Raw genomic sequence first — 19,825 nt, 5'->3', positions numbered from 1 at the left:
CCCTGGACCACTGGCCAGTTCTTGGCCCCCACCCCCACACCTGCTGGGAGGCACACAACAGGTCCCCCAGCCAGGTTCCGATGGGTCTGGGGGTCTGGGGGAGGCTGGTGTGGGGAGGCCGTGTAGGCCGGCTCCCATGTGCCGTCCACCGTGTGCAGGGTTTGAATCTCCGGCAGGACCTGCCCCGTCGCCCTCTGCGCCCCCCGCGCCCCCATGGCAGGGCCGCAGCGTGGCCAGCTCCAAGCTCTGGATGTTGGAGTTCTCTGCCTTCCTGGAGCGGCAGCAGGACCCTGATACGGTAGGTTCTGGACTTTGCCAGCTGGATTTTCTCCTGCCCCGTCCTCCTTCCTGGAGGGTGCTGCTCCCCAGCCTCCTCCAGCTCCTATTTTACCTGCTCTGGCTTTCTCTCCCTGCCCTCTGCCCCGCTCTACCTTGGGACTAAATTTAGGCTCCCTGTTCCTTCTCATCCTCTCCTGGTTCACCCGTCCTCCCCCTGGCTTCTTTCTCACTGGACCTTGTGTCTCTCCCTCCCCTAAGCCCTCCCCTGGTCTCTGTGCCCCATCCTAGCCTCCAGTCCCTTCACGTCCTCCTTCCTCCCGCCTAGTCACCTGTCCCTCTGAAGACACTGGTTCCAGCCCCACCCCAGGCTGCACTGCGCTGTCCCCTGTGGCTCCAAGGAGCCGCCTGTCTGCCCCACATCCTCGGGGTCACCAGCAGGAGCATCAGCCCACTTCCACCTTGTCCCCTTCTGTGTCTCCATCCTGGGTGACCAGCGTCACCTGCGGAGTTCAGAGTAGCACCTGGCTGTGGACAGGAGGCCAGAGCAGGGGAAACTTCACTGATCATTTCAGTTTAATGCTTTTTTTTTCTTTAACTGCTAAGATTTCCCAAGGTCTTTATTTTTTCTTAGTTTATTTTAAGTTGGAGGATAATTGCTTTACCCTGTTGTGTTGGTTTCTGCCATACAACCGCGTGGATCAGCCCATACGTATACGTGTATCCTCTCCCCTCCTGAGCCTCCCTCCTACACCCTCCCACTCCCAGTTTGACATTTAGAAGCTTATTTTTCAGGTGAGGAACTCACTAGTCAGACAAACCCTTCCTTGGAAGCCCAGCATGTATTGTGAAAGAAGTGGATTTTCTTGGGTTGCAGCAAGGGATTCCCACGCCCCCACCATCAGTCCAAGCGGAGGAAGCACCCCTTTTCTGGTTCAGTGGTCTTCCATCACACGTCAGATTGAGGGGGTCCAAAGACAGAAATGACCCGCCTAAGGATGTTCAGTGACCGAGTCACGACTCAGAATAGTGCAAATAGCGACCAACACGTGCCGAGCACCTGTGGGGAGACGCCCGCCCCAGGCGCGGGATGCCTGTTTACTCTGCTTTGCGCTCAGCCCTTCTTCCTGCTCCGTGTTCCCAGAGGGGAAACTGAGGCCGTGGCATCCCTGCCCTGGGCCCCTGGCTGGGCTCAGCGCTCCGGGGCTGATCCGTCCGCCCCGCGGTCCCTCAGACCAGCACTCCTGTGCCCACAGTACAACAAGCACCTATTTGTGCACATTGGCCAGTCGAGCCCCAGCTACAGCGACCCCTACCTCGAAGCCGTGGACATCCACCAGATCTACGACAAGTTCCCCGAGAAGAAGGGCGGCCTCAAGGAGCTCTTTGAACGCGGACCCTCCAACGCCTTTTTCCTCGTGAAGTTCTGGGTAAGTCCCTTGTGGCCTTGTCCTTCCTGCCCCAGCTCGTCGATGACCATCACTCGGCTCTTGGCTCAATTGCCCCGAGGGTGAAGCCTGACCAGGGAGGCCTGGCTGGCAGGAGGCACTGACGGGAACCCTGCCCGGGTCAGGGGAGATAGCAGCGTGGGGGCCCTTCTCACCAGCACCTGCCTTCTTCCAGTTGGAGATCATATTCTGTGTTCTTCTAGCCACCCTCCAGATGAGAACCACCCTAGATCCCCATTTCATAGATGGGGAGACTGAGGCATGGAGTCAGCAAGGGCCTGGCTCTGAGACGCCCAGGCCCAGCGAGCCCGGCTCCTGCAATCCTTCTTGTGATGGGCATGCTGGGGAAGGTCAGGGCTGTCGGGAGAAGGTCACCCTCATCGTGTTACTTCTGTTAGCATGTTTCTTCTTTACCGGGCTTCCCAGGTGACACTAGTGGTAATGAACCCACCTGCCAACGCAGGAGATGTAAGAGATGCGGGTTCAGTCCCTGGGTCGGGAAGACCCCCTGGAGGAGGAAATGGCAACCCACTCCAGTATCCTTGCCTAGAAAATCCCACGGACGGAGGAGCCTGGCCGGCTACAGTCCATGGGGTCACAAAGAGCCGGACACAACTGAGCGACTGAGCGTGCATCCTTGCCACCGTCCTGAAGGGAGGTACGGTTGACAGCCGTGGTCCCTAGAGGGGAAACGGGCACAGAGAGCTGAAATGACCTGCCAGGGCCACTCAGTTCGTAGTGGCAGCCCAGAGCTCAGACCCAGCTCTGGGAGTGTGCTTGTAACCACCGCCCTACGTTTCCTGCTTTGCCGGGTGCCTGCTGCCTCCTGCAGGGCCCTGGTGCTCCCCCTGTCCTGGTGGAGAAGGCTCTGGATTGCCTAAGCAGGGACCCCAGCCCCCAAGCGGGGGCAGGAAGAGAGCAAACTTCGATGTGCATTCAGAGTCGTTTTCTGGAGCCCAGACTTCACTTCCAGGAGATGGTCGGGATGATCTCCATCCTGCCTGGAGATCAGCGCTGGCAGGAGGTGGGGAGGAGCCAGAGTATCCTTCCCCAGTCTGGCCCATGGCCCTGGTCCTCTCCTTCCTTCTGACCCTGGGGGGGCTGGGGGCAGGGATGATGAAAGAAGAGGGGGTGGGGGCAGAGGTGCCAGGAACCGTGAACGGGCAAGTTCCACTCTGGCCTCAGTGCCCCGTCCGCGGGCTGCACACACAAGCCTGTGCTCCATGGACCCAACAGGAGCTTGCGTGCTCAGCGCCCTGCGGCGGTCACCACACAGGACTGGGGGCGGCCTACCAGTGAGCCCTCCAGTGTGTGAGGAGAGCCAGGTGGGCAGCGGAGAGCCTGGCTGGGGAGTTGCCTTCCTGGGAGTCTCGGCTCCTCTGGGCCCTGTTTCTCCACCTGCAGAGTCAGCTCTTGGTTCTTGAGGGTGTGTGAGAGGCTGTATGTCTGAGGACCCTACCATGTGCGGTCAGCTGACGGTGAAGGGGGTTGTGTGCCTGCCTCCTGTCCCCAGCCTGAGCCCTGATGGCCAGAGGCTTGGGCAGGGTGAGGGTGGGTGAAATCGGAGCTGGGGACGGGGCAGCGGACTGGGGAGGCGGGGAGTGGGGGGGCATGTCGGTGGCCGGGACACCTCAGCCGCCATCTGGTCCTTCTCCTCCTGTGTGGGGAAGGCAGAGGCGCCAGGGAAGGTCAGACCTGTGATGTGGGGAAGGCAGTTCTCCTGCTTGCTAACCATGGGACTCAGGGTCCTCCCGGGCAGCCCCAGACCACAGCCATCCGGAACCCTCTACTGCGCCCTGGCCTGGAGCTGGAGGGGGATGGGCCACACATTTAGGCAGGGACACGGCTGGCCAAGGACTTGGTGAGCCCCCTCCCCGCCCCCAGCCTCCTTTTTCCTGCCTGGTGGTTTTCTCATCCGGCCCCAGGCCCTGGGCACGCAGGCAGCGGGGTGGGTCAGAGGGGACTTGGAGTGGGAGGAGGGGGGACTCTGATGTCCCCAGCTCGGCCTCCCGGCCCCTCCTGCCGAGTTACTGCCCTCACTGGTGGAGGGTAGGGAGTGAGTGGTCGGCTCGCGTCTGCCAGGGCTCATCGGTTGCAGCTGGCAAGGGCATCGGCACAGGAGGGGTTCGGGGGGTCAGGCTGGGCCCCGTGCATGTGAGATGGGGGGGCTGAGAGGCCAGCGCCCCGCCCTCCTCCCCCAGGACCTGTGAGATCAGCAGAGTCCTCCTCTGTCCGTTGGCGGAGGGAGAGGGGCCTCCTGGACACTGATGGCCATTAACTCTGGATTGAAAAGGCCGGGCCGAGCTGGCAGGGAGGACAGGGCCCCAGCCCCTCCTCCGTGGCAGGGCCCTGTCTCCCGGGCACATACCAGTGCGTGACAATGAATCTGAGCCCCCGGCCCCCTCGCCCGGCTGTCTCGGCTCATCTGTCAGCCATCCGATCCCCCACACCTGTTCCGGGCACAGCCTGCGAGCTGCCCACCGCACCATGGCTATGAATAGGGTGGGGGAGGGGAGCGAGTGGGCGCTGGGGTGGGGGGGTGGGGCGCCTCTGAGGGTAACAGGGGGGCAGCTCTGCTCTCAGGCTGGGAGGGTGGAGATGCCAAGCTTGTGTGGGCGGGGGGCTCAGAGTGGGGGCACACGGTGGGCAGGAAACCCTGTGGTGGGGCTGTTGAGGGGGTGGGATCGTAGTTAGGACGTCACAGAGGATGCTGTGTGGCTGTTGTCAGCTGGGGTCCCCAGGGGTAGATTCTGGGGCAGACTCTGGACCTTCGCTTGTGGGACTTCCCTTTTTGCATGCTGGATCTTAGTTCCCCGACCAGGGGTCAAACCCCGGCCCTCTGCAGTGGAAGCACAGAGTCCTAACCCCTGGACCGCCAGGGAAGTCCTTATGGAATTGCATCTCTGCTCCATCTCCTTCTCTCTCTCTCAACTGTCAGCTCACCTGTTCTCGCTGCTCCCCCCGACCCCCCAAGTCACACACACACACACTCCTTGAGGGCAGAGACTATGTCGCAGCCTCTTCCCTTCCACCCTGGCTGTTCTGGGCCAGGCAGGATGCATGGGTGACTGAAAGGCCAGGCGAGTGGGAGGCGATGCCAGAGGACCCGGGAGCGTCTTTGGGCTGGGGTGGGGCTGCGGTTCTGAGGACTTGGAGGTGCAGGAAGCGTAGGTGCCCTCCTTGTGACTACAAGAGCCGCTCCTCGCCCAGAGCCACCGTGTGGGGGCAGGCTCAGACAGCCACGTGCCACACACACGTGAAGGCACACACCCTGTGCCTGGCTGGGCCCTGGGAGAGCTTGGTTCCTGCCTCCGGGGTCTTCACCATCCGGAAGGGGTAAGGCCAGGCCCTGCCAACCCGGTGGTGGTCGCGTTTTAAAGGGGTTCTGCACGAGGGTGCCAGACCTCTCAGAGCAGTTTAGAGGAGGGGCCGAGCAGAAGGGGGCTGGTCTGGAGGCAGAACTGAGATGCAAAAGTCTAGGGTGGCTGGACTCACGGGGTCACAGAGATGGCGAGGGGCTGGCCCCCCAGAGCCATTGCTGAAAGGCACCGGCAGGGTCTCGTTGCGCTGAAGGCCAATGTGAGGTCCCGCCTGCTGGGCGGAGGGTACCTGGTGGGCAGTAGGGGCCAGGCTCTTGCCACTGCTTCTGTCGCACAGGCTGACTTTACCCCAGGCCTGTGTGTGAACGGACAGGGACGCTTTCTGAGGTCCTACATCCATGTTCTCTCTGAGCGTCCCCCACCTCGATGGTGTCCTGGCCCTGGGACCTGGGCCGTGGCCCCCAAAAGGGCCCCTCTGAGTCACCACCCCGCCCTTGCCCTTGTCTTTCTCCAGGCAGACCTCAACACCAACATGGAGGACGAGGGCACCTCCTTCTACGGGGTGTCCAGCCAGTACGAGAGCCCCGAGAACATGATCATCACCTGCTCCACCAAGGTGTGCTCCTTCGGCAAGCAGGTGGTGGAGAAAGTGGAGGTAGGCCACGCTGCCCACCTGGGGTCTGGCCCCTCACGTACACACACACACACACCCCCCTCCGTCCCCAGCTTGGGCTTCTCACCTCTTTCCCCAGATTTGCCTGAATTAAGGAAGTCTCACCCTCACCTCGTCCTTATCACTGACAACCTACCTCACGCCCAACACGAGCCGGGGGGGTGAGAGGCCAGCCCACCCCCCCCCCCCATCCTGCTGGTTCTCACCTGCTGTACAGCAGGTCTTGGGGGGCCAACACCCTGGCACCAAGTCCCCCACAGTGCTTAAGCCCAGACCTCTCCCACCTGCGGTGTTGTCTGGGCAAGATGCAATCTCTGAAAAGCTCTTCAAGTTATTTCCAGTGAAGTTTTAGTTTGAGATAATTGTGATCCACATGCAACTGTAATCCCTTTGCTAGCCCCCTCTTGCCTACTAGAGTGGACGGAGCATTAGCCCCCTGAAGCTGACTCTGATGCAGCCCACACGCTCAGCTGTGTGCCTGAGTGTGCACAGATGTGTGGATGCACATACGTGACGGATCCGTGGCCACAAGGTCCCTGTAACCCTGCCCTTGTGTAAGGCCAGAACTGAGCTGTCACTCTGTCCCCGCCTTCGCGTCTTTAAGTTCCTCCCTCAGATACCCCGTGGGTGTCTGGGTCCCCAAGGGAGGTGGGGGGTCTGTCTCCAGGGACCCCAGGGCTCAGCCCCACCTTCCCACTTAAGCCCTAGTGGGTCGTGGACCTTCCTCAGGGAGCTGTCGGGCTGGAGGTGGGCAGCAGCCTTCTAAGTCGCGCTGTCCCTGGCCCTGCAGACCGAGTATGCACGCTACGAGAACGGCCACTACTCCTACCGCATCCACCGCTCCCCGCTCTGTGAGTACATGATCAACTTCATCCACAAGCTGAAGCACCTGCCTGAGAAGTACATGATGAACAGTGTGCTGGAGAACTTCACCATCCTGCAGGTGTGTGTGTGTGTGGGTGTGTGTGCAGGTGTGGGGGGACAGGTGTGAAGACAAGTGTGGGGCAACAGATGTGTGTGTGCACAGATGTGGGAAGGCAGGTGTGTTTATGGGGACAGATGTGTGTGCAGGTGTGGGGGGAAGGTGGGAAGGCAGGTGTGGGGGGACAGGTGTGTGTGTGCAGGTGTGGGGGGACAGGTGTGAAGACAGGTGTGGGGCAACAGATGTATGTGTGCACAGATGTGGGAAGCCAGGTGTGTTTATGGGGACAGATGTGTGTGCAGGTGTGGGGGGAAGGTGGGAAGGCAGGTGTGGGGGGAAGATGGGTGATGTGTGCACGTGTGAGGGGACAGGTGTGTGTGTGGGAGCAGGTGGAAAGGCAGGTGTGTGTGGGGGGACAGGTGTGAAGGCGGGTGTGAAGACAGGTGTGGGGAAACGTGTGTGTGTGTGTGCCAATGTGGGAAGGCAGGTGTGTGTGGGGGGAACTGGTATGAAGGCAGGTATGTGTGTAGGGACAGGTGTGTGTGCAGATGTGGGGGGACAGGTGTGTGGTGTGTGCAGGTGTGTGTGCAGGTGTGGGGGGACAGGCAGGTGTGTGGTGTGTGCAGGTGTGTGTACAAATGTGGGGGGACAGGTGTGTGATGTGTGCAGGTGTGGGGGGACAGGTGTGTGATGTGTGTAGGTGTGGGGGGACAGGTGTGTGATGTGTGTAGGTGTGGGGGGACAGGTGTGTGGTGTGTGCAGGTGTGTGTGCAGATGTGGGGGGACAGGTGTGTGATGTGGGTAGGTGTGTGGGAGGGTGTGTGGTGTGTGCAGGTGTGAAGGCAGGTGTGGGGGGAAGGTGTGTGGTGTGTGCAGGCGTAGGGGCAGGGGTGGGCGGTGGGCGGAGCAGACAGCACGCTGTGTCCTGAGGCCCATTCCCCGCCCCCCCCCGCAGGTGGTCACCAACAGAGACACCCAGGAGACCCTGCTGTGCGTGGCGTACGTCTTCGAGGTGTCGGCCAGCGAGCACGGGGCTCAGCACCACATCTACCGGCTGGTGAAGGAGTAGAGACCAGGGACTGGGAGGGGGTGACATCACGTGTGCAGGGACGAGGGGAGGGGCCCCACGGGGCAGCCCCCCGCAGCACTGAGAGTTGAGGTGGTGACTCTTCTGCCCAGGAGCAAACTCTGCCTGAACCCGCAATTGCCTAAGCCCAATAAACCCCAGCTCTTGCGTCTTCAGAGGCCCCGTCTGGCTGCGCGAGCCCCGGGAGGGCCGAGGGAGAAGGGGCCGGACGCCGCCGCGTGTGCGGCTGTGAAGCCAGGGCTCCGTGGACTCAGCGAGGACGGTCACCAGCTGCCGACGCTCAAGATGGCATGTCCCCGAGCTGCCCTGGAGCCCTGCCTCCGGCTCCGGCCACGCTGGGAGGCCTGGGGACAGGCGCAGGTCCCAGCCTGTGGGTCCTGTGCGGGCACCTCGGCCACGGGGAACGACGCATCTACCCCCTTCGCCCACCGCCTCTGCGGCCGCTCCCCGTGAACAGCCGACGGGGAGGCCGGCCCAGCTCGGGGGAGGGTTTCAGGTGTGGAGGTTAGACAGGGGCAAGCAGAGCTCTTTAGCTCCAGTGGACGTGAAGTCTCTGGCGACGCCAGCTGCCCGGCGGGTGAGTTCCAAGGGGACTCAGGTCAGGAGAGCCCAAGACAGCGAGGGTGGGAGTGCTGGGGCCCCAGGGGCCCCCTGGGGGCCCTCGGCGTCCTCTTCGGTGGTGAAGGCCAAGAACGTTGGTCCGAGGCCCGCGCTGTGCTGGTCTCTGAGACCATGCCGTCGGCATGCCTTGCCATCTCACAGCAAGAGCTTCCCAGCCAGGAAGGCTGCTGGATGGTGACCACCTTGGAGCAGCTGGGCCGACCACCCCCTCCCAGGGCGGAAGGTTCTGTGCCCCCTGGGGATGGAGGTGGGGTGGGAGTGGAGCCCACCCTGGGCCAGGGAATTTCCCTGGTCTTTTCCTCCTGGCAACTGGCCTTAGTCCTAGGGCTCCCCGCTGCCCGCCCTGTCTCAGCGTGTGTGTCCTTTCCTGCTTGTAAAGGGGGCAGCCTTAGTGAGGAGGACGTGTCTGTATAGTGCCTGATGCAAGGTGCACTAAATAGATAAAAAGTTGTTACCATCCTCTTACCCCTTGGGATGCCGGGAACTGGCTCTTTGCTGCCATCTAGTGGCTATTTGCTATCATCTTCCCTAATAGAGAACCACACTTCCAGGAGCCTGGAGCCCAAGGGAAACAAGAGTTATCTGCAGGAGTTTTGTGTGTTGATCTCTCAGGGACATGTGTGGGGATATGAAGTGAATAAGATGGTGTTGAGGAGGTGTTGTGTGGTTAGTATCCAGGGCTCTGGAGTCAGCGGCTAGGATTGGAATCCTGGTGCTCAGCTTCGGACTAGTGTGGCCTTGGGGAGGTTACCTAATTTCACTGTGCCTCAGTTTCCCCATCTGTACAATGGGTATAACAATAGTACCTACCTCGTATATGTAGAGTGCCTAGCGTGGTGCCAAGCACACAAGTGTGTGCCGTGAGTATGCATTATTATTAATAGCACTGACTCCTTGCAGTCTGAGGAGTCAGCTTGGGATCTTAAGTGGGGGTGGGCTGGTCCTCAGAGCAACTGGAATTCAGAGGTGGGAAGGGGTGGGGCGTGGAAGGTTCAGGGAAGAGGCGGAAATTGAGAGGGGCTGCTTCCTGAAAGAGAGGCATTGCCTAGATAAACAGCTTGAAGAGGCAGTCTGCTGGCAGCTCTGGACAGGGCAGGCGGACCAGCCCTCCAGCTTCCTTCTGGACAGCTGCTAGACCCCGGGCCAAGTTGTGTCTCCCTCCTGTGTGTCGGGGCCCGGCTCTCATCTATAGACGATGTGATGTGGAGGGAGGCGAGGGTCCCTGAGTCCCTGAGAATCGTCTACTGTCCTTGCGTGGTTTGGGTCTGGGGAGGCTCTCCTGCCCACCCCTGGTCACTGTCATGGCCTCTGCCCTCCCACCACCCCATTCTTGTTCCCGGAGCTGTCAGGATAAAGGGAGCCCATGACCTCTGCACCCCCAGCAGGACTGAACGTTCGGACTAATGCTTGTGTGTGAGCAGCCTTGGGCCCTGGGTCGGACGCACAAACTAGGTCCGTCGTTTTGTGTCCTGGGTCCAGGGAGTCCATGTATATGTTGGGGCCAGGGGCTGGCTGCGAGTGTTCCCTTCTCTTTAGGACCTGGTCTCAGCAGCCTAATGGACAGTCACCTACTTAGAGCTGGAAAGTCCAGACCGTTCCGCCACCGAGACATAGATCGAGGCGCCACTCCCGGAGGTGCAGCGCAGACCACGACCCGCGGGGCCAACAATCGGGAGATCCCACCCAGCCCGCTTCTCCTGCGCCGTCATCTCACACACATCCCCTCCTAGCTTCTCTCTGCCTTTAGCCTTGGCACCTCATGTCCCCTGGCCAGCAGGCCCCTGGAGAACTGTCACTCATCTTGCAGAGCCAGCATGGAGCCACTTCTCCTGCAGAAGGGCTGTTGGCTCGTGACTGGCAGGGCAGAGGCATTCCACTCACAACCCATCAGGGCACCTGTCTCCTGTCCCTGGGCATCGGGGCTGAGACATCTCTTCCATTCTCACCTGGAGCTGCTGTGCTCTCCCCATTTTAAAGATGACGGAGGGGCGTCCAGAGAGGCTGGCTAACTTGCTTGGAGTGTTCTGGAATCTGAATGCATGTATTCACCAGCTTGACACGTGTTTATTTAACTTCCGGTTCATGCCAGGCACAGGGATGCACAGATGGCTGAGACCGGTGGGGTGTCTGGGGAGCGTACGTCTTACTGAGGAGGGAAGACAAGCTGAGCGGGTAAAGGACGGGCAGACTGAGGGGGGACCGCCAGGAGACGAGAGGGCGCCCGGGGCCTGGGGAGGGTGACGTGTGCGTGGGGACGGCGGGGAGGCCGTGTCAGGAACCCAGAGACAGAGCTGCAGGTCCAGATGTGGTCCAGGTCCCGGCCCCCGAGCTTGGTAAACGATTGGATTTTCCTCTATGTGATGGGAGGTCCTGGGAGGGTTTTAAGTGAGGGAGTAAGACTTGACTCTCGTTTCTGGGAGACAATACAAGGTGGCTGTGGCCCGCAGAACAGTGTCATCATTTCCGAGTCTGTCTTACCCTTGGACTCAGCATCAGGGGGCAAGGGAGCCACCGCAGGACAGGTGTCCTGCTCTGTTACCTTCTACAATCCAAACCCCACCTCTGGGGCACGGCAGGTGCCTGGTGAACATGCGGAGGTGTGTGATCTGTGCCTTTGGGGCTGTGAGTGAGGGTCCTGGAGTCTGCGGGACACTTCGGGACAGGACCCTCCTGATGGCACTGGGAGTCAGGAGGTGGGGACATGGAAACCGGATGGTGCCTGACCCATGGGGCCTTGTGATTAGGCAGGGCCCCAAGGGTCATCAGGGACTTTCCATTGAGTGGGGTGCTCTTCCTAATGGGGGAGCCCCATGCAGCAGGAGTTGAGGGGCATGGGGACTGGAGTCGGTGGGTGAGGGGCATAGGGCCAGGGCACCTGCTCCCCTCCCACCCATGGGACTCAAGGGCAGTGAAGCCAGGGCCGGGGCGGCCCTTATTGGCAGGGATGGTGACCACAGGGAGCTCCCGACCCTGCAGGGACAGGGCCACCTGTGCACACCTGGGCCACACCTGCCCGGAGGAGGGGCAGAGCTGGAGCTGGGTGGGGCCCATTTTACCTGGTTATCCCAGGGGTCACCGCGTTTGACCCCTTCTGACATTACTGTTGTGTCTGCCAAGAAAGGAAGCAAGAAGGTGAATCTGGAGCAGTTGTTCTGAGGATGGAAACCCCAGCCAGGTTGCTGGGGGCTGAGTCGGTTTCTCACCAGTTGTGTGGCCTGGGCGACTGACTGAGCTCCGGGAACCTTTGTGACCTCGTCTGCGAAACAGGAATACTGTGGGCTGCTGTGGGGAGGAGGGTGAGCACACGTGTGAGAGGGCAGCCCCACACCCGGCTCACGGGGCACACGGCGGGCACGATGCATGAAGAGGTTGATCCTGACTGCCCCTGCCACTTCGGCCACACACACTTACACATTCACACTTACAGCACATATACAGGCACACACGTATACACACTCATGCACACAATGCAGCACATACAACTACACACAGTATATACACACTTACACAGACACACACACCTACACACTCATTCATGTAGTTATCACATGCACACATGCATGTACCACACTCCTACACACACACTCACACTGTATACACACTCATACACACACACACAGCATACACCTACACACATTACGTGCACACACTTACACATAGACATACACACCATCACAAATATACTGCATGTACCACATACCTACACACATACTCACACTGTGTACCTATACATACACACACAGTACATGCCTACACACACTGTATACACACTTACACATAGACACACACACCTACACACATTCATATACTCACCATATACACACACACATATGTACCTCATACCCACACACACATGCAGTATACATATTCATAAACACACATACAGCACACGCTCACACATTATATGCACACTCACACAAATGTACACACCTATACACTCACACATTCATACACTCATCACAAACATACCACATTCATAAACACACACACAGCACATGCTCACGCATTATATGCACACACTTACACAGGCATACACACCTATACACTCACACATTCATACACTCATCACAAACATACCACATGTACCACACACCTACACACACACACACACACTGTATATACATACATACACACACATAGCATACACCTACACACACTGTATGCACACTTACACAGACACACACCTACACACATTCATATACTCATCACACACACACACACACGTATCATGTACCTACACACATACACTCAACATCCACCATAGAGACACACATACTTACACCACACACACACACACACACACACATATGGACATGTAGGTGCCAGCATGCACACACACTCACACACACAGACATTTTTAGAGAAAAGCTCTGCTCTGATGTCCTTTAAAAGGCAGAGAGAAGGGACTTCCCTGGTGGTCCAGTGGTTAAGACCCTGGATTTCCAATGTAGGAGGCATGGATTCGAATGCTGGTTGATCCCATATTCTGCGGTATGGCCAAAAAAAAAAAAAACAAAGGCAGAGAGGAGGTCTCGGGGAGACTGGTTCAGCACGGAGGCCACCGTTTTAGACTCTCCTCCTTGCTCTGGGGGCTGCAGGGGTGGGTGGCGAGGCGGGGAGTCGGAAACAGGGAGCAGGTGTTCTTCATTGAGAAAGTAACTCTGGAAAGGGAGCGCTGAGCCACTCCAATTAAGATGCTGTCCGGAAGTGGGTTTTTGTTTCACTTCCCGCGACAGGACGGGTGAGGTGGGCCTGGACCTCTGAGGAAGGTGGGAGGCCCGGGGGAGGAAACGGTGTCTGGGTACATGGGTGTCCGCTATTCAACTTCAAGTGTTTTGTATTTTGCTATGTAAACTCCCTTTGTCTCCAAACCTCAGTAAAGTCTGCTCCACACACCAAGGCGTCTGTGCGGTGATTTCTTTGTATGGAAACGAAGGAGTCCCTGCTGACGGAGCACAGGGCAGCAGGTCTAGCTGGTCGGGCCATCCGGGAGGACGAGCCTCGGCCGCCACCTGGGCCAGTCAACCCCTTCCCTTCCCCATCGAGACCCCGGGCTCTGTGCGCACCGCGGTTCTAGATGCATAGCACTAGGAACTCAATAAACAGCAGATGGACTTAACACCCCCTGGATTCGAAGAGTGGTCAGAGCCAGAGGTTCAGACCGGGCCTGGCGGGATGCTGTCCCTAAGTTGGGCTTCTGGGAACGTGATGTTAGTCTTGACCCAGGAGTGAGCAGGCCCATGGGGCTGGCTGGCTCCCCAAAATCAGAACTGCAGGCTATAGCTGCACCGCTCCTGGGACCCGGGACCCAGGTGGCACCCCCACCCCTCCCAGGGGCCCTTCCTCCTGGGGAGCCAGGTCACTGGTGGCGCATGTGTCAGGGGGATGTCCCAGAACACGGTTTGGCCGTTTCTGGTCCACCGCCTGGTTTTGTAGAGCCTGGCAGCTAAGAAAGGTTTTTATGTTTTATTATTAAAACTTTTTTTTTATTGTAGTAAAAGTCACATAATATAAAACACACTGTTTTAACCATACTTAACTGTAGAGTTTGGTGACACTAAGTGTGGTTTTTATGGTTTTAAATGGCTAAAAAGAAATCCAAAGGACACTTGCACATGGCCTGTGACAATGGTCTGCAGTTCAGGTCCCAGGGTCTGTCAATTGGGGGTCACTGGACTGGGCTGTGGTGGCTTGGCTCACAGTGGCCCTTTCCAGGAACTGCTCCCAACTCCTGAGTCAGAGTGACCAAGGGCCTCCCTCAGAGCAGGGGCCAACGAGGGCCTGTCCACGGTGACAGCAAGAGTGGCCACATGACGATCCGGGAAGTGAGATCCACTGGGAGGGTGCTGAGGTGGGAAGAGGGGTAAGGGGCATGGGTGCGGCTGGGGTGACATCCTGCCCGTCTCTCAGAGGGCCACATCATCACTGGTTGACCTGAGTGAGGGTAGCAATGGTTTCAAGGGTGTGGGTCCCATCCCAACCTGACCTGTTTCCTCCAGATCTGTTTTAGGCTTTGCTGTTTGCACTGGAGCCTTTGCTGAGACTCCCAGTCATCCCTGATCATTCACCCAGTCATCTGCTAGTCGCCCACCTCTGCTTAAGAGGGTCCCGGATGCCCGTGGGAGACTCTGAGCAGGTGGGCAGCTGTGAGCGGGGGATTGGCTCATCTGTGACCATCTGGTGGGGTTCTTGTCCTAGGGTGCAGATTGCTTTAGGGCATTGTTTCCTGGCCTTGTCTGGTTCCATGGAAAAGGCTCCCCCAATTTCCTGCCATGGAGAACCATCCGGCCGCCAGCATCTTGCGAACCAAGTGGGAGAAAAGCACTGCGGTGTTGTGCATGGACCCCTTGTTCTGCACGAGCCTTTCGTGCTCGCTTGGACCTGGTGGCCCCCAGTCCACGGGGAAGAGCTCAGACTTCTGCCGGAGCTGGGAGGGGGAGCTGCAAGGAGTCAGGAGGGGCTCTGGGGCATTGATCTCTTCCTGAACTGACTTGGAGCAGCCTCCCACCCGCCCTCGCCTCCACCTCCACCTCCGCTTGCAGAGACCCCCGGAGCCATCGGCTCTTGACTCTTGGCGAGTTGGGCTGGAGATAGAAACCATGCTCCTTTCTGGCTCCCTCTGGGTTAGGGTTCTGCTCTCTTGGTCTGCTAAGTCAGTCAGCACCCATTCTTCAGTTTTCCAGCTCCTGAACTTTTCCCCAATCTTCCTGATCTCATTGAGATTTATAATCTTAAAAAAAAAAAAAGATTTGTATCCTTGAGGATTTATATCTTAAAAAAAAAAAATCCCTATGCAGTCATCTTAGAAGGGTTTCAAGAGAAAACAAAGATGGATGTGTGGAATCTACCACCTTTGTGCCAAGTCTCTTATTTGAAATGTCAATCTGGCTGTCAAGTGAGGATAGATAAGTGGAGGGCAGGGGTGAGGGGCAACAGGGGGACCCCACTAGGAGGTGGCTGCAGAGTCGAGGGGAGAGACGACAGTGCTCTGGATGCGAGTTAGTGGCAGAGAGGAAAGAAAGCCAATGATCTTGAGATGTGTTTGAAGACTGTCACTTTGATTTCCTGAGGCTTGGGTTCAGGGTGGGCAGGAAAGTGAGGAAGCAAGGTTAACTCCAAGGTTCCTGGCTCAAGTCACAAACTTAAAGAGATGGGAGAGACTCGAGGAGGAGCAAATATGCAGGTGGAGTTCGGAGCTGAGTTGAGATCCCTGTTAGACCTCCCAGTGGAGGCGTCCATAGCAGCTGCCCTTGTGATTCTGGAATGAAGGGGAGCGGTCAGGGCTCGGTCTAGGTTTCACTGGCGCCTGGGTTAGTATTTAAGCCCTTGAGACTAGATGAGATTACTTAGGAGGAGAAGATGGCTGGAGAAGAGGAGGTGTCGCCAGGACTGCCCTGAGTCCTTCCAACATTGAAGGGCAGAGGAGGGTGGGAGGAAAGCAGGAAATAGTGGTTTTCTTCTCAGTTGCAAAGAGAAGAAAGCATTTCCAGGGGAGCTATGCACTGGCATGTAGATTAAAGTGAGGAGAGAGAAACAATCATTTGGGGCGGAGATGCCCTGGGTTCCCTTCCTCCTGAATAATAGAATCCCTCACTTTTAGCTGGGCACATGGCCCTCAGGATAAAAACCATATTTCCTAGTTTCCCTTGCCACTAGATGAGGCTGTATAAATTTGACCAATGGAGGCAAATAGAGCTGCAGTTTTCAGAAGTGTCCTAATAGAAAGAGGGAGATTTTCCTGATGATCCAGTGGCTAACAATCCACACTCCTAATGCAGGGGGCCTGAGTTAGATCCCCAGTCAGGGAACTAGACCCCACATGCTGCAACTAAGAAATGGGGAAGTCAAATAAATAAATAAAAAGAAAGAAGGCATGCTCTTCATCTCTCCTTCTTTTCAGTTGACTGGATTGTGATGTAATGGCTGGATTTCCTGCAGCCATTTTGTACTAGGAAATAACCTTAGGAATAGAAGTTACCAGAGGTAAACCAATAAGGTAAAAGGATCTTGGGTCTTTGGTTCCATGAAACACAATTACAACTCTGGACTGATTTTATATGAGAGAGAAATAAACTATCTTCTTTAAGTCACTTTTATTTTGTGTTTTTTGTAATTTGCAACCAAACATATTTCTAAGTAATGCATCATGGCATAATGTTTGAAGCATGAATGGCTATAACAATAATAGCAATAACCCCACTCCTGACTCTGTAGCACTTTTCAGTTTACAGAGCACTTTTTCTTAAGGTTTATTTATTTATTTTTGGCTGTGATGGGTCTTTGTTACTGCTTGAGGGCTTTCTCTAGTTGTGATGAGTGGGGGCTACTCGTTGTTGTCATGTGTGGGCTTCTCTTGTGGAGCACAGGCAGTAGGCACGTGGGCTCAGTTGTTGTGGCGAGTCGCTCCTTGGCATGTGGAATCTTCTGGGATTAAACCTGAGTCCCCTGCATTGGCAGGCGGATTCTTAACCATCAGACCACCAGGGAAAAGTGCCTACAGAGCACTTTTAAACACACTGTCTTGCTTGGTTTTGTAGCTGCTCTGTGATGCTGTAGACACTTTCTTCATAGATGAAGGAACCGAGGCTCAGAAGAATTACTCACTCATGTCACCTGCTTACTACGTTGCAGATCTTGTGCTTCCACCTGGATCCTCAGGCTCCTCGCCTGGTGACTGTAGTGGAGAGCAGGTTAGGAATGTGTAGGAGGTTTTGTTCCAGATGCTGGTGCTGGGAGGAGAGCTGGGAGCTGGCCCCGGAGACCCTGAGAGTCACTGGCAGTCATTGACAATGGAAGCTTTCTCATCTCTCTGGAAAATGCTTCTATTTGCACAGGGGTGGAGATTGTGGAGGATAATTAGAGAAGTAAAGATCAGACAACCACAAACACTGGAGGGAAATGTGCATGCCAGCTGGCGGGCGAGCAGTCCCATTTTGGAAGTAATTGGGTAGCAATGAGATGTTCAGAGCAAGAGCCTGCTGAGCATACTGTGATGGGGGGGGGGGGGGAATGTTTTCTTGGTATCAAAGGGGATCTGCTTCTCTCTGCAGACTCCCTCCCAAAGGCAAGCCCAGCACTTCTGAAGCTTGGCATGATTCTCTTCTTCTGCTTTTCCTCTCCAGTCACTACTTGGCCGACTTCTTTGCAGTTTCTTTCTCTGAATCCCCCACTGATCCTGATGTAGACACTTTGTGGAGGCTGTGTATGCCTATTATCACTTGGAGATTGTGGGGGAGAAACAGACTTTAAACTGATTATGAGTTTGCACCTTCCTAACAGCAAAGGGCAGCAGAGGATGAGATGGTTGGATGGCATCACCGATTCAATGGACATGAGTTTGAGCAAACTCCGGGAGGTAGTGAAGGATAGGGAAGCCTGGCATGCTGCAGTCCATAGATGTCATGGAGAGTCAGTCAGAGCTTGGCCCCTCAACAAAAACAAACAGCAAGTGAAGGTGAGATGACTTTTCGGTGACTGCTAGAGTTTACGAAGTCGGGAAGTGCAAGCTGGAATTCAAAGCAGTCTTGCGACTCAGAGAAACCACACGCCGCCCACTCCCCCACCTCCCAGCTTTAGCCCTAGAAAACCAGGAGCCCCCCGGGAATGCTGTTCTGTCTATCCCACCCAGGCCCCCTTTAATCTTGACAGGCCGCCCTGGCCCCGCTCCTGGAGGCACATTAAAGCAAGCCTCACATGCCTGCTCTGGGGAATGGCCTGGCCCCTCCCCACTTACTGCAGGCACACTTGCTCTTCCCCTTCATCTCTCTGGGTCTTGGATTCCTGGCCGTGGTCCCTGGCTTTGATATTTGCTTCTGCTCCCTTGGGTTTGGCAACTCATCACATTCCCCTTGCAGCCTTTCAGGCCTCGGTTTTCTCGACTGCCCTCTGCTGTGTTTCTGCCTCTGGTCTGTGTCCGCCCTCAGCCTTGAGCGAGGACCACCCTCCCTCTGGCCTGGGCTCTGAGAACCCCGTGGCTGGGCCAGAGATGGAAGTGGTCTTCAGCTGTCATTGTAGCCAGAGGCCTAAGAAGACCCAGATCTGCTCTTGGTCACAGTTCTTCTCCCTCGAGAGAGAGAGATGCACAAAAGACGGTCAGCAAGGCACTGACCACTATCAGCGGAGACTTGGACCCCAATGTCAAATTTAAGGAAGGTTGGCTTGAAAGCCTACAGCCCAAATAGGCCAAGTTTATCCCATTAAACAATTGCTGAGCACCTGGGATGTGTCTGGCACAGTTCCCGTGTCTGCTCCTGGGATGCAGCAGTGAATAGAATCAAAGTCCGGGTCCTGGGAGAGCTTATATGTTAGCAGGGGATCACACAACAAATAAGCGAAAGTGGGCCGCCTTCCTGTTCTGTTTATCCTTCCCATGGCCATACCCAGAGAATCTTGGATCTGGTCTCTGTGATGGAGGAAGTGAGTCAAGGGCAACAGAGAGCATTTGCTTCAATGCCTCCTTAGAGGAGACAGTGACTCCCTGGTCCCGCTGTAGTATGATAGCAAGACAGCTTGTTCCAGCCACAGAGACATAGACATGGCCGATCTGGCTGAGGGGGCAGCTCCGGCCCTTGGTAAATGGGACCCCCAGGAAGAGCCACATTCGTGTGTGCTCACATAGGCAGAGCACGCACTTAGGGCTCAGAACCCATATACTCTCACCCCACCCTCCCGGGATCAAAATCTGCAGGTGATTCCTACACACAGTGCAATCTGAGAAGCAACAGGCTAGGTTTTCTAACCAGGTGCAGAGAAAAGCCCTGCCCACCACCCATGACTCTTCTTGGAGGTGGAGCAGGCGATGGACTTCCTCCCCTGGGAAAGGTGTGCATTTATCAACATACTCATCACTGGTTTTTCTGTTTGTATGTTTTGCTTCTGAAGAATTAGCGGCCATCTTTAATATGCAGCAGAGAAGGGTCTGGATTTTTAATCAGATCAGTTAAGGCATTGCCATTATTTATTTATTTTTAATTTTTTGGCCACACCGCGTGGCATGTGGGGTCTTAGTTCCCCACCAGATTGAACCCAGGCCCCCTGCATTGGAAGCACAGCGTTTTAATCACTGCACTACCAGGGAAGTCCCCTTCATCATTATTTGATTTAGTTACTATAAATAAAATAGTATCAAAAAAATAGAACTTAAAAATTTAACAAATTCAAAAAAGGATGCTTCCTTTTCATTTGACTTGTAATATTTTCAGCAGTCAGAAGTTTCAACAATATCATTCTACACCATTGTATTAGTTTATAAACTACTAAGTCACTATTAATTGAGTCTTTAATGTCTGAGGGGAAACTTTCATGCACGGGAAAGAATACTTCAAGATATTTGTGTATTTTAATTTTTCTTCAGTTGATTAAAGTTGTAAATTTTAAAGCCTGATTTTATTAAGTTCAACTTGCAAATCCTGCTATTTTGTTCAGAAAGCTACTATTTTATGTTAAATCTCTTTTTCTTTTTGATTAATGTTTAATTTG

The 19,825-nt window shown here is 56.0% G+C and overlaps 1 protein-coding gene across 2 annotated transcripts in view; it reads left to right on the top strand.

Annotated features, from left to right (window-relative positions):
* TEAD4 (TEA domain transcription factor 4) overlaps nt 1-13,246 on the top strand; it is a 36,659-nt gene extending 23,413 nt beyond the window's left edge. Inside the window, exons 7-11 of one of the 2 annotated variants that reach the window (XM_070453174.1) lie at nt 177-298; nt 1,533-1,706; nt 5,559-5,699; nt 6,508-6,660; nt 7,595-13,246. In XM_070453174.1, coding sequence (XP_070309275.1) covers nt 177-298; nt 1,533-1,706; nt 5,559-5,699; nt 6,508-6,660; nt 7,595-7,708 — 704 coding nt within the window. In that variant the 3' untranslated portion in view covers nt 7,709-13,246. Of the gene's footprint in view, nt 1-158; nt 299-1,532; nt 1,707-5,558; nt 5,700-6,507; nt 6,661-7,594 lie in introns of both variants that reach the window. The other variant, XM_070453173.1, reaches the window with a different exon arrangement.
* The last annotated feature ends 6,579 nt before the right edge of the window (nt 13,247-19,825 follow it).

Source organism: Odocoileus virginianus, chromosome 23 (assembly GCF_023699985.2).
Source record: "Odocoileus virginianus isolate 20LAN1187 ecotype Illinois chromosome 23, Ovbor_1.2, whole genome shotgun sequence".
Classification (NCBI taxonomy): Eukaryota; Metazoa; Chordata; class Mammalia; order Artiodactyla; family Cervidae; genus Odocoileus; species Odocoileus virginianus.
This window is presented reverse-complemented; position numbering and strand designations above follow the sequence as displayed.